This window comes from Ochotona princeps, chromosome 7, assembly GCF_030435755.1.
Source record: "Ochotona princeps isolate mOchPri1 chromosome 7, mOchPri1.hap1, whole genome shotgun sequence".
Lineage (NCBI taxonomy): Eukaryota > Metazoa > Chordata > Mammalia > Lagomorpha > Ochotonidae > Ochotona > Ochotona princeps.
The window spans coordinates 59,980,252-59,995,313 of NC_080838.1; the positions used below are offsets into that span (position 1 = coordinate 59,980,252).

General features: G+C 39.2%; 1 protein-coding gene across 11 annotated transcripts in view; it reads right to left on the reverse strand.

Annotated features, from left to right (window-relative positions):
- Positions 1-5,814: 5,814 nt before the first annotated feature.
- The window catches only part of MAPK10 (mitogen-activated protein kinase 10), a 444,107-nt gene continuing 434,859 nt past the window's right edge, over positions 5,815-15,062 (reverse strand). For 10 of the 11 annotated variants that reach the window (XM_058667094.1, XM_058667090.1, XM_058667096.1 and 7 more), the window contains one exon: positions 5,815-6,718. In XM_058667094.1, coding sequence (XP_058523077.1) covers positions 6,576-6,718 — 143 coding nt within the window. In that variant the 3' untranslated portion in view covers positions 5,815-6,575. Of the gene's footprint in view, positions 6,724-15,062 lie in introns of all 11 variants that reach the window. The other variant, XM_012928535.2, reaches the window with a different exon arrangement.

The following is a 15,062-nucleotide window of genomic DNA, read 5'->3' on the forward strand; positions in this document are numbered from 1 at the left end:
TAAACTGAAATCTCAGAGTGTTAGGCCCAGCATGATTGCTTTGTTGGCTAAACCCTCCCCTTGCAAACACCAGGATACTAATATGGGCACCAGTTTGTGTCCTGGCTGCTCCACTTCTCTTCTAGCTTCCTAATGTGGCCTGGGATATAGAGGATGGCCCAACCTTTGGACCCCTACACTGATGTGGAAGACTCAGACAAAGCTCCTGGCTCCTGGCTTCAGATTGGTTCCACTCTGGCCACTGAGGCCACTTGGGGAATGAACTAGCAGATGGAAGATCTTTCTGTCTCTCCTTGTCTCTGTAAATCTTACTTTCTAATAAAAACAAACAAATTTTTACCAAAGAAAGAAAGAGATCTCAGAATGCTGTTTGAATTGTTTCTGAGTCATCATTTCATGTACGTGAGAAATGTAATTTTCCATGGTGTGCAGTAATTCAAAGAGAAGATACTTACCTAACTGGCTGAGTGGGTGAAATCATCATGGAAAGCTGATTTTCTACATCTAGTCAATCCCTATATGCAGTAATTCTTTTGTGGTAGTTCTTTTCTGCTTGTCTCAATCTTTGTGTCTTCCGAGCATTCCTTTCCAAACCCTTGGAGAAGGGGCCTGACTACCACTAATGTGAATGGGAAATACCAAAATCTAGTGCTATTATTCGATAAGTAGACTCATATGTTAAGATTAAATGCTCCACAAACAGCTCAACGAAAATAACTTTCCTGACTGGAATTGTGGCACAACAGTTAAGGTGTTGCCTAAGATGTAGACAATACATGTGGTTTCCGGTTTGAGTTCCTGTCTGCTCTGCTTTTGAGCCAGCCTCCTGCTAGTGTGCCTGGAAAGCAATAGGAGATGACCCAAGCCTTTGTATCCCCATCCTCCATGTGGGAGATCCATCTAGAGTTCCTAGCTCCTGGCTTCAGCCTGGCCAAGCCCTGGCTAATGTCCCCAACTGTAGAATGAACCAATACATCAGATATCTCTCTTTGTAATCAAGTAAAATAAATGAATCAATAAAACAAACAAGTAATTTTAGGGAGCTACCAAGACTTTTTTTCTACCCATTGCAAATGTTGTCAAAATCATTAAAAATTTAATAACCTTGATGGTATCCTTAAGACACCTCTAACCCCTCTGAGGGTCTCCATCATTAACCTTCTTGTAGAATTCAGTTTCAGGTATTGTGTCTTTGACCATTCTCAGATATATTTTTAGGAGAGTGATTATCTGAAATTTAGATTAAAATTGAAGCTGTGCTGGAGATATTTTAGAAAGTTGTCAGTTTTTATTTTTCTTAAATAAATAAAAGAATAAATGTGATACATGAAATAACTCTTCCAACTTTTCTAATAGTTGATTAGCTAAATAAAATGTATTATTTATGAAAATACTAGGGTCACTCCTTAAATGTGATCAGATGTCACTGGGTAAACTAACTTCAGTAACCCTCCCTCAAATCACAAACCATATTTTTTATTTTATCAAGGAGCTTGACATATTAAAGTTGGCTACCAACGGCAAAAAAAATAAATAGTTTGCCTGTTCTTAAAAGCAATGAAAATGATTGGGAATCTAATGAACAAACATAGGGAATGTAACTCCATTCTACTTACCTAATGATCCCAGTGACTTCTTTCCTATATTGATTTTATACCATAAAAAATTATCAAACTGCAGATAATAAAAGTTTGTATCTACAGGTAGTAATTCAGGTATTTTAGAAGAAATTGGTATCAAAGCACAGCATTCTACATGAACACATTTGTACCACAAACTCTTGACCCATGGTGAGAAAGTAGGTCATTTCTTATTTCTTATTTATTCCCTGGCACATTCAGACCGCACTACACGTTTCTTTTACCAGGTGTCATATGAGATCAGGTAATACCCTTCAAGGCTACCATGAGTACATAAAACCCAAGATAATAAGAATCAAAATCACCTTTGTCAACAGGCAAACTCCAACAAAGTCTGAGGTTAAACTTGTTTTCATGCCGAGGGAAGCACATCTCCTCAGATTTTAATAATTCATAAAAACAGATATCACAACATGTTAACTCAACATCCACCTACAATGAGCCAAAAGAATTCCAAGTTTTCCTCCAATTCATCCTCTTGTTCATAGACATCTTGAAAATAGCAGTAAAAGTAGAAATGAGAGAGTGGGAACAAGAACACAGGAATTATCTGAGTGCTTTCAAATCTTGAAAGACATCACAGAGACTGTGTTTTACCATCCATCTGACTGATTTTAGTTCTTACCACTGAGACTTTGCAAAGAACTTTGGCATACATGGTTTTGCTTTCTAGTCTTGATCTATAGCAGTAACAGTGTATGGCAGAGTGTGCATGAATGTTTGCTTTAAGTCCATTCTATAAACACTGACACAGGACAGTTTGCATTATTGGTAGTAGTCTTTGGAATCCAATCATGCAGAATAACAGGCAAGTGCAAGACAGTTCTCTTTGCAAGATGGACATGGCAAGGTGCACAGATGATGCGAGATTAGGGTTGGGAGAGTTATTTGCATTGGAATATACTGGCCATTTGTCCCACAAAGTAAAAGTTAGATATACTGGAGCGCATATATAAACAGGCCTTCCATTTAGTTTGGCTAACCACAGAAATGAGTCAAAGTGAATCATTTTCAGACAACTAAGGAATTGCCTGAGTGCTAAAATAAATAATGGCATATTTTGATCACAAGGAAAAAACTAATATAGCTATTTACATGGTAGCTTTTTATTAATGTTTCTCTCAAAAAGGAGTTTCCCAGTTTGGTTTACCGACACTTCTGCAAAAGGCTAGATTGCACAGTTAAAATGTGTGAGGATCGTGATTATGGAGTGGGATCCTCTTCAGACCAAAGTGGCAGGGATTGGACATTCCTCAAGATATTTTGCTCTGTTCTTTATACTCTAGGAGAGACATTTTTAGCAAAGGTAGTTGAAAAACTCTTACAGATAAAGGGTGTGTATGATATGGAGTTAAATAGAAAGAGAACTGGAGTAATAAAGGTTTTATAATGAATATTTAACATTGAGCAAGCACATTTTGCTTATTTTTCCCTTGATGGGTCATTAAAGAACTTATGTAGTCTGATTCAGTCCATTCGTTCCATTTTGAATGCCAATTTTCTAATTTTCTAGTTATCTCTTGTTAGTATATTTCAATGATGTCTTTTTCTAAAACTGGAAAAGCTGTCCAGCTCTTTGACCTTCTACTAAATAGCATACTTCAACTGGTGGGAATTGTCGGAAGAGCCTTGGTTCAGCTACGGGGTTCATTTCTATAAAGCTAAAACAGCAGGTTCTTGAAGATGGATTATTATCAGTTTTTATTGCACAAAAAGGAATTTTGTTGTAAAGCCAGTGTATCCCATTTTTAAAATGGACATACTGACCCAGACAATACATATATAACTAGCAAAAACATAGCTAAAGTCTTGGTGGCTTTGCCAAAGTCTCACATTAATTGAATTTTTCCTATACATGGGTACAAAGTTATATCTCCTACACAACACTAAGAAACATTTTATTATTGATCGTTGCAAAACCAATCACCCTGTAGGATGTGGCAGAAGTTATGTACTTCAAGCTGCCAACTTCATGTTCCAAAATGAACCCAATCTTAGTTAGTGTCTTCACTATTTCCAGGAATGTAGTCCAGGTGACCTAACACTTTCCAGGTCAAGTCCGTTTCTTATGGAAGCAAATATGTGGGTGTGTGTGTTTGCAAGGAACACTCAATGCAGAATATATTCTGCATGTATATTCGATAATGGTCTGAACATCTCCTTTAATAAAATGGACCCAGACTATTAAAAAATGGAAGCTTTTAAAATTGTTATTTTCTTTGTTGTCTCATCATCCATCTTGCTTTGACTACTTAGTAAAATTCATCCTCTAAGAAGATCAGAATCTAAACCTTTCCTCTATTTTCAAACGGGACAAAAATCCGAAGGATCATTCCTTTTTATTTTTTCTTCTCCCTGTGGGAGATCTGACTGAAGACAACCAATCCCCAAGAATCTTGCATTAGAAGATAAAAGACCAGATGATTTTGGGGCAGACAGCAATGGCAGGAGGTGGGTACTCTCTAGTTCTTAGCGATATAATCCAAGTAAAGAGCCAATACCTTTCAAACAAGAGAGACAGTCTATCGGTCTCAAGCACCCCTGAGGTGTTGGCTGAGTTGTTCCCTTTACTGTTGGTTGTCATCTGGTGGTGAATGAAAATTCTCCTGCAGCTCACATTTTTTCAAGCAGCTGCATGCTCTCCGCAGTTAATCCCACGTGGTAGAAATGAATGCACTGTAGAGTCCCCTTGTCACTCAAGAGGAAATTACAGAGAAATGGCACACAAATGAACAACACCAAGAAGAGAAAAAAAGAAACAGGGATGTGACAGAAAGAAAGGTGGGAGAGCTTATATGAAGGGGGAGGTATTTTTAAAAATCAGGTTGTCTGCAATATCAACCCAAAAGAAAGGTAGCAACAGAGAAGAAATGGGACTTTTTATTCCAGGGGACAAACTATACAATAGAATTTTTTTTTTTTTAAAACATATTCCCTCCTGCAATAAGCTCTACTGTGTGGAGCAATCCTGCAAATGGCAGCCAAACTCCCTTGGGGATGATAATTCTGGCTGCACCTGCCTGCTGACTCTATTGCTTGGAAAGAGGCGGGGCTCCCCTGGATTGGATTTAAGGCAGTTTTCAGAGCACTTGGCATTCTTGTTGGCGTTCTTATGGGGAGTTTCCCTTGGCCAGTCATATCGCACTCCATCAACCATTCACCTCGTGCATTTCGCATCTTCACGTGAAATAATACCACATTGGACAGCACCAAAATGGTCAGAATGGCAATAACTTTGACAAATACTTTATCAAAGTGGTTAAGAAGGGAAGCCCAGACATGGTCACTATTATTGCTGGGAAATCACCCTGTGGTTGCTTTGTGTATAACCAAGATGTTTCACAGTGCCTCCTGCAGTACTTGTGCAAGCACTTTCATTTGAGCTGAATTGGGGGAATTCTGCAAAACATTGGCATCAATGCCTCATGGCTTTTAAGACTGACTCCTATTGCTGAAATTATTCAGCAGCAGTATCTTCTAGGCAGAGTTATTGCTCTCACATCTACTACAGCACAAAATTCAGATGATCAGCCCCTCCTGGATTGATTGTTCAAATTTATGAAGAGAAACAACCATGAAACATCAGGCATGTGCAGGAGTCAGGGAAACCCCTGCGAAGTAACAATGTCAGTGAATCTTTCTTCTGATGAACCAGAGAGTCATGCTGTGTAGTGGAGGGTGGGGTGGGGGGATTATTTTCATCAAATTTTTTCCAAACCTGGAAAATTAGTGATTCTTCTCAGAATAGAATCCTAGCAGGGTAGCCACTTGGCAAGCCCACGTGAGGAAAACATCACCTGTAATCTGAATGTATTCTAGGCAGGCTGCTTTTCGGTTAAGGAATTCACATGGAGGCTGTACCAGGAACTATTTCTCAACATCAAATATGTACACAAGGGCCCTGCCTCAAAACATGCTGATCCCTCCTTCAGCCTGTCATTCTCATGCATAATTTGGAAATGAAAAATAGGATCTCTCTCTTTAAAATACGAACAGTGGTTCTTTCTAGTGTACAAAGCAACACTACTCTCTGGTCTCCCCTACATGTTCACTGTCAGACCCTCAGCTTTTATTCACAACAAACCATTTGATAGCTGAAAACTGTTATCCCGCACCCCACCTCTTCCCGCCACCCCTCCTTGTACATAAGCATCACATATGTTTCTTCTACAAATTGGTATACAGGTGCCATTTAATCAGTTCAAATTTGGAAGCTACATCTTCAAGGGTCCGAGAACTCACTCCCCCCACCCAGATTTTTCCCCCTTTACATGTTTTCTTATAAGACTTACAGCTTAATCAATTAACAAACTAAACAGCTTATATACTGGCAATATAGTACACATGGGTTTATGTCAGGGTAATAGATCACATGAAATGGACCATGTGGAGCTCCAGTGCATGATGTCTTGTGGAGCCCTGAGGACACTGACAGTAGCATCTCTAATTCAGGAGTGCTGTATGAATACAGACACATGCGGATCTGTATCTACATCCATCTGACTAGGCCGAAAGGAGCAGGTAGATGCAAGATAGAGACACACACATGCTGGATGGGGCCACTGCACACTGTGTCATGCCATTTGAAAGGGCAGTTACAGGTAGCTGGTTTTGCAGCCATTCGAATTATACTTTATGGAAGAGGCTTCTCTAATTGTGTTTTGATTCCTTCTGTGATAAGCATCATTGGAAGAAGACCAAAGCAAGAGCAACTAGAAGTTAAAGATACGTTTGAGCTTAGCTGCAGTATAGAACACTGGAGAAGCAGGCTGAAAGATTTGTTTGAATTTTAGGCTTGGATTCTCTCCCTTGCCGTTTTCTGATGGTGTGTGTGTGTGTGTACATGTCTGTGTGTGTGTGTGTGTGTGTGTGTGTGTGTGTTCCATCACATCATCATCTCCTGAAGAACGCTGGGTTTCGCAGGCAGGCGGCTAGTCACCTGCAACAACCCAGGGGTCCCGCCGAGGCTTCCAGGCTGCTGTCAGTGTCAGACGCCAGGGTCTGGTCCGTGGACATGGAGGAGATGTCGTTGACAGATGAGGATGGAGGGAGACTCTCACTGCTGTTCACTGCTGCACCTGCGCTAAGAAAATGAAGACCAACATGACTAAATCTGGAGCCAGATCCAGCTTCATGTCATTCAAGAGGAAGCAGTGGGCAAGCAAAATAAGAGATATGCAGTTTCTTCTAAGCAAATTTTCTAAGACCCACTGATCCAGAAACCCTGATTAGCTCATGAAAATTAAGATGACTACCTGGTTATGAGTTACCTCAGGCTGGTGCAATCACTAAGTCTTTTTTTTTTTTTTTAATTATAAAGTCAGATATTCAGAGAGGAGGAGACACAGAGAGGAAGATTTTCCGTCTGGTGATTCACTCCCCAAGTGACCGCAGCGGCCGGTGCCGTGCCGATCCAAAGCCAGGAACCAGGAACCTCTTCCGGGTCTCCCACATGGGTGCAGGGTCCCAAGGCCTTGGGCCGTCCTCGACTGTTTTCCCAGGCCACAAGCAGGGAGTTGGATGGGAAGTGGAGCTGCCGGGATTAGAACCGGCGCCCATATGGGATCTCGGCACATTCAAGGAGAGGACTTTAGCTGCTAGGCCACACCACCGGGCCCAGTCACTAAGTCTTACATTGCATTTAAGTCACTTGCAGTACTTAAAAAGCAAAACAATAACATCCAGTCACACAGCTCTGTCACCTCCCACATCTTCGGTATCAGCATATAATTAACCTTGTCAAAGACCAAAGCTTCTACATTATTAATAACTCCTCAGAGATTATATGATTAAGTTGAAAAACACTGACTTACGGGAAGCATAACCAAGACTCTTTGTCAGGATTGAGCCACAGCCATTTTTCTTGTAACCACAATCTTGCTCTTCAGGTAACCCCCTGATGGTCACCACAAAGTTCATGGCTAGACACATTTAAGAACATAAACTGAGGAGTTTATTTTGCACCACTACATACTAAAATGTCCTTGTCAAAGGTTTAGAATGTTAATATGTGCCTTGAAAAACTGCAGGTTCATTCAGTTTGCCATAGATTGCCTTTGTGTAGTTTAACCTATAAACTACTTATTGTTGGTACATAAGTCCCCTGAGACATTACATGCATGTAATCTTGATGTTATTCATTTCTTGGATCCCCCAGCACCCTCCAATTTGACAACAGGTTCTCACACTCTGGCTTCTGGGTCACAACTGGTGAGCCTTCCGGGACAGTGAGAAGCAGGCAAGGAGAAGGAAGTCTCATGGGGTGCTCTTGATTGGCCATACATTCCTGTATGGCAGCACAGGCATGTGTGCTACACTTGTGACACAAGTCTAGACTTTGAGCAGCCGCGGGCTGAAAGCAGCTGGCTTGCTGCAGGAAGAAAGGCAGTAACAGGCCACCAACAGACAGGGGGGGCCAAGGCCAACATTCAACAACAACATCTCAATGACTTTGAACTGATTTTCTGTCCCACGGTGACAGAGACAGTGGCTTAGGCTGTTGTTGCCCTTAGAGGAGACCAGAAGCAATGCCATGTACTCTAGGAACATTTAGAACAGATGAGTTATCTAGAATTGGAGTTTTGGAGTACTACAAGAGGTGGCTTTTATCACTTTTAAGAAAACAAACAGTTCTAGAAGGATGAGTGAAATAGTCCACTCCTCTCCTCTGAGCCCTATTGTTTGGGTGATGGGAGGGACAGCTGGGACTGAGAGGGCCTGGGTAGTCCAGATAAAACAGAAGAGAAAACTGAGCTTGGGGAAGGGAAAAATAAGAAATGAACCTAAGTAATAAGAAAATCATCATAGCACAATCTCCTACAAAAAGGAATTTAACAAGGTCATGCCTCACACATATACTGCTATTTCTAGTATTACCTGGGTATTAGAAAAAACTAAGAGCCTTTCTCCATTCTGTCTATGTTGTTTTACATTTAGCTGATGCCATTTTCAGCATCCCTCTGCAGACAGAATCCAGACACAGGTTCAACTTCACATCAAGGGGAAGACACTGAACATCCCATGTGTTGTCCTCAGGAGTATCTGCATAAGCCTATTCTGTACCACAGCCTAGTGACCTAGGAACTTGCCCTCTTTCTTCCCATCAGTGTTGCTTAGTGCCATGATACTAATAACATCAAGCTAACGGTGAAGACAATGCTCTCTTCCAGGATGTGGTGGATTGTTTCCAGCAGAGGATGGGCTATCCTTCTCCAAATGATTTAAAACCCTGTACTATTCCTGAGGCCTTCCTTCATGATGGTAATGGTCAGTAAGACCCATTCAATACTTGAAATACTGCTCTATACAGTACAAACTTTCCCTGAGACGATATAGGATGACCAACCGTGGTGAGTCTTTTAGGTGATTGGCAAGCTTTTTCTCCCCATTTTGCCCACTGTACTAGTTAATTAAGAATGGAAGCCATGTGGAACTAGATGTCCTCCCACAGGAAGCATTTCAAAAAGCAGAAATTTTGGTAGCACAGGCCTCAGGCACCCTTCTATCAAGTGTGCCAATCCAATTAATTTAGTTGTCACCAGGAGAACAGATGGTATGAATTAGACCCTTGGGCAAGAGCAATGAGGACAAACGCTGCCTCTGAGATTGTGGCCACAGCTCTGGAAGGGAGCACAAACTAGTTCCAGACCTTTAGAACAACACTTCCTTGAGGGGCATATGAGGATAGCCTCTCTGGGGAGCCATAATGCAGCCACAATTGTGGGAACAAAAACTTGGACCTGCAGCACAATTAAGTACATGTCATATATCTGTTCACATTAAAAGTTCTGCATTGAACCTAACCCAAGACTGATCTTGTTCTGTGAGTGCGTAACTGACTTGATATAAGAGTGCTCAAGTGGGATGGGACATAACTCAGGGGACAGGATTACTTCCAAAATAAGGTGACATGGTGACAATTGTGACTCAATGTTAAACAAATTCATGTGTCCAGCTTACCACTTGGCTTACATGCAGGCGGTACACATTCTGAGCTACCTCCCTTGTGGGAAATGGGCAAATTGATCACATTGAACCAAGGTAATTCCACCTGAGTAAGGTGGATTTGACTCCTTGAAGAAGCATTAACAAATTTAAATTCCCACATGACTGGCATGCCTGTCCTTATGAGTATCTAGGGTTCTAATCCAAGCCCCAAATAGCTCCCATGTCCATAATGTATATACAGATGGTGTGGTGTCTAAATTGGAGCATAGGCAGGAAGTATTGCTGTTTGTGATGGTATAGATGTTAAGCCCAGAGCAGGGAATGATTAAACGGAAGTCCAATTTCCTTGTTCCCTTGAGTGAACTGAGTATTAGTATTCCTTTCCACAGTGTGATGAATCTCTAGATGTTCTAAATTGATCTCCAGTGAATGTGTTAGACTATGGGTCTTTGGTCACAGTTAGTGTACTGAGTGGACTAAAGGAAACATGTCAGTTCAGAGGAGCTGCCTTCTGGATCTACAGGCCTCCTCAATGGTAGCTAGAAAAAACACTGACTCTTATTCAGTGCAGCTGCAGTTGAGAAAGCACTGACTCCTACTCAGTTCAGCTGCAGCCCATATATGCCTGGATTCACATGGAAGCTTCTTAACACTGACTGTGACTCCATATGTCGTAACATCCTCCCGCACATCTCCGTAAATTACACCATGCAATCTTGTCGTGGTGCTCCTTCTTTGATCTCACTTTGAGCTCAGCAGAAAGGCAAGGCTTCCTGGATGAAGCAGCTGTGAGGACAAGAAAGTGAAGATGAGCCAAATGCTCGGTAGAATATAACTAAATCCTCATAGCCTCAGGACCACAAGCTCACAGGCTCTCCTACCTTATAGCAGTCTGTGTGCTCAAATGCACGCTTTGTGAAATCATTTCTTTGTTAAATCTATATGTGGTATAATCGCCTATTAAAATCTAGTTTACATTCTGGTTTCTTTCTTAAGCTCTGATCTCGAATAATTCAGTCACTGTGATGGACTTCTCAAAATGCTGTTTCATCTTTTCATATCCATAATCAAGAATAGAGGTTAACATTAGGCAAGAGTCTAAAGAAAGTGCTGATCAACTGTGAGTCTGACATGTGAGATGACTTTTTCTTATGGCTTACTTGTATAATGGGTAATGTGTTCCTATATCATGTGTATCTGTGGTCCATCTCAAGGCTTATTTTGTTTATATTATGAGATAGAATCAATCTTTTTTTTTTTTTTTTTTTTTGGTCAGGGAGATCAAGTTCTCCTAGCACAATTTATTGAAAGACTATTCTCTGTCCACAGAACTATCTTGGTATCCTTATTAAAACACACACATACACACACAAATTTATCAAAAATGTGGGGATGTAGTTCTTGATTCTCTATCCTACTGATTTATCTCTATACCTTTACGTGGGTGGTATAATTTCTTGAATATTTTGGCTTTCTAGTAGCTTTGAATTCAGAAAATAAGAATCATCAAGCTGTGTGCTTCCTCAAGCTATTTGCATTTGAATTTCAAGATCAGCATGACAAGTTATGCATAGCAGATAGCTCTGATTTTGAAAGGTTTGTGTTTAATCTCTAACGCAATTGAGGAAGTATTTTCATCTTAGCTGTATTAAATCTTGCCGTCAACAATGAAGTGTCTTTTCATTTATTTAGGTATTCTGTAATGTCTTAGAACAGTATTAGATAGGATTCAGAGTACAAAACTAGCACTTCTGTTGTTAAATTTATTCCTATTTTTTATGTCATTAAGAATTATACTGTTTTATTTCTATACAATAGAAATGAATGCATTTGAATAAGAAGTCTCAGTGTTACTGGATTGAAAGCTAAGAAATGAAATATACATATATATATATTTAAAGAAAATTATAATGTACCAAAACATCAGTCCAACCCAGGAGGATTTTTGTCATGTATTTTATTTAAATTATGACAAAAATGCTAGTTTTTAAAGTAGAATGGCTCTATGGCTAAGTCCTCACCTTGCAAGCATGAAGGTCTCATATTTGTGTCTCAGCTATTCCACTTCCCATCCAGCTCCCTGCCTGTGGCCTCAGAAAGCAGTCGAGGATGGCCCAAAGCCTCGGGACACTGCACTTACATGGGAAACCCAAAAGAAGCTCCTGGCTCCTGGCTTAAAATTGGCTCAGCTCTGGGCTTTGGAGCTCAGCTTTGAGGCGTGAACCAGTGGTTGAAAGATCTTCCTCTCTGTTGCTCCTTCTCTCCATAAATCTGTTCTGCCTTCCCAATAAGAAGAAATCTTAAAATAAAAAGTCTTAAAATGACGTTTTGATAAATGAAATATTCTAAAGCATCTCTACATAGTAATCTTGGTCTTGTGATGGGTTTTTAAATTTTGAGTTAATTATATGGACAAATTCCTATTGCCAAATTTAAAAAAAAAGTGTTTACAGATTCAATGTAGTTCGAAGATACAATTCTAAGAATATTGTCATATTTAAAACTCAGTGACAATTCAAACACAAATGAGATGAAGTTTAACTAAATCTTTTAGGAACAGATTTGATGTTTATAAATCAATAAAACCAATTGCAGCTAGCAAAATTACAACAAAATACTAAAGAAAATTTTCCTGAAAAATAGAAATTCATATCTTTATATAATATGAATAGGGTGGGCATTTGGTATAGCAGTTGAGGCACTGCTAAGGAAGCCCTCATCCTAAAGTGCATTGGTTCGGGTCTTAGCTCCAGACACCAGTTTCCTGCTAATGCATATCCGAGGAGGCAGCAAGTTACAACTCAACTAATTAGGTTCCTGGCACCCAACATGGGAGAACTGGATTGAGTTCTTAGTTTTGGCCTAGCCCAGCTCCATCAGCTACAGCTATTGTAGGCATTTGTGGAGCAAAGTGGGATGAGCTAACAGATAAAGAAAAAGGACATTTTCTTTCTCTTTCCTTCCAAATTCTCATTACCTTTTTCTTTAACCCTTTCACATAAAACAAAAAAAAAATTAGAGTAAATAAATACTAAGTAAAAGCAGCAAAAGCCAGCTTAGCTTTTAAGACACTCTTCAAAATTAGGAGATCATACTGTGAGCTAAGCTTACCAAACACAGAGCAATCCTGCTGCACATATTTTAATAATCAGCATATTTTCAGCACATTGAGATTATTTTGAGTTGTAATTCAACTTATTAGCTCCTTGCTATATACAGTTTGCTATGTGGTTTCCTCATAATTATTTTCCCTTGCTTCTTTGCACTTCTTCCATTATACTGCTTTATTTCTCCCGTTGTTCAAAATATCTACTATGGTACATAGGGTAAGTACCCAATTGGACAAAAGATACTCAGTTTGAATATCTTTTATTTGTACTTTTCTAGCAAGGTTCTCTGATAGAAAACTTTTCCCATAGGTAGCTGTCTCTTGTTTTGTTCATTAGCTGGAGGCCCCTAGTCATTATCTTCTGTGTCACAGTGTTCTTACTCATTATTTTATCAAAGCAGAATGCAAATAACTGTTGTAATCAGTCATTCAAATTTCAAAGTCTTCTAAAGTCTTTGCCAACTGTATTTCTACATTTGTGTAGATTATTGATCTCAAGACTAATAACTAGATACAAATTCTTTAAAAGGGGTTTTCTTTTCCAATATTTACTTTATAAAATTCCCATCACATTTGCTTGTTTAATTGAGACCCTCCCCACACAGTGTTCTGGTGGGTGGAGGATATGTATTGTCTAGTGGTAAGCTGGAGCTGGTTTTCATTGGTTCCTTTGAGCCAATTCTTTGCAACTCTGCATTCATTGATATTATACTGAAGGGCTGGTATTGGTCAGAATGAGAATATTTACACCACAGAAAAGTGTGCTTCTGAAAACTTAGAAGGAGATAGTTGCCGAATAACGACCACTGTTGGTCATTTTTTTTTCTCTATGGAACCAAAATTAATACTTCCTTAACTGCAGCATCTGTGGCTTTCTGGAATTACCCATTCAATTTTATTTTCATATGTTGATCATTAACAAGCTGAACAAAACCGTAAATCATAAGGGACAAGACATGGCCCTTGATATTAAGTGGTTAATTTACTGTCGGGCAACTTGTGAGAATCTCTCAAACACAACCGAACACAAGTGAATCTAATTGCAATATCCATTTGCCCAAGATGTCTGTTCACTCCTTATCCTATATTACTTAAAAGAAACCAAAAGACATCAATAAACCATTACACATTTTGTCAGTAAAACAGCATTAGAATAACTAAAAGTACCAAATGAATAAATTGCTAATGAATAATATTAGCTACCCTTATTTGTTTAAAACAAACAAAAAGCAGGTTTCATTGAAAGAGGTAACCAGATTAATAAAAGTTTTCACCTTGAAGTTATCTAACAGGAAACTACTCATAGTTTCAGGGTAAAATGTCATTCTGTTTTTATTTTGAAGAAATTAGTTTTCTGATACCCACCCAAGACAAAGGTGGACATAAAGAATTAGAAAACCTATTAGAATTTAAAAATTACTAAGACACATTTCCTTCACTTGACCTTCAACTCCTTGTACTTGATGTTATTTAATAAAAAAATAATAATTTGTGGCAGGGAGAGAACTAAATTAGTGAATGTTACTGGGAAACACACACTCCTAGAGTGAAGAACACACTTCAGATTAGGGAGGAAGGTGATGGATGGATGGATGGATAGATAGATAGACAGACTGCCCTCTGGTTTAGAGATGTTGGGCAATGTCTTCTCATTTTGAAGCCAAGCACCATTCTCTCAGAAAGTCACTGCTCCTTATGGGAGTCCATTCTCAGGAGTAGTGGGGTAGGGAGAAAAGAGAACAGAGCTGCTGGATTAGATGACTACCTGTATTTCCTGTAGCCTCCAACATTCTTGAACAAATGCTTAAAGAGTTAAATCTATTTCTATTCACAGACTGATGTTCCCTTGGCAGTCTTTACAAATCAATTCAGGAGCAGGCAACTATGCTATCCTAGAAAATAAATCATTCTGTAAGTCAGATCAGATGCAGAAGGGAGGACAATTACTTATTTAGAAATGTATCTGAAGATTGGATTTATTTTTTATTGATAAACAAGAATTCTACTAATGAATCTCAGACCTATAAATTATGCTGCAAGTGCACATTGAGATTCCTGTTTATATTTTTAGGCATCACTGTTTCACGGGCTTATGTATTAGAATAATTTTGTTCCAGAGAAATTGCATTGTTATTCCCTCGCTATAGCAAACCCAGTGTTGCCATAAATGATTACTGAGAATTCTATTTTCTGAAATTGTTTTCTTCTAGCTATTTATAAAATAAAACAAATTTTGCCAACATTAACAAGAAAAGGTGAATATAATGAAAAAATTTAGAAGAGCTAACTTTTAAGGGTTTTTTTGTTTCATTTTTTAGTAATTGCTATTTATTCCTGGCTTAATTTATTGCAAAGACAGTATGTGT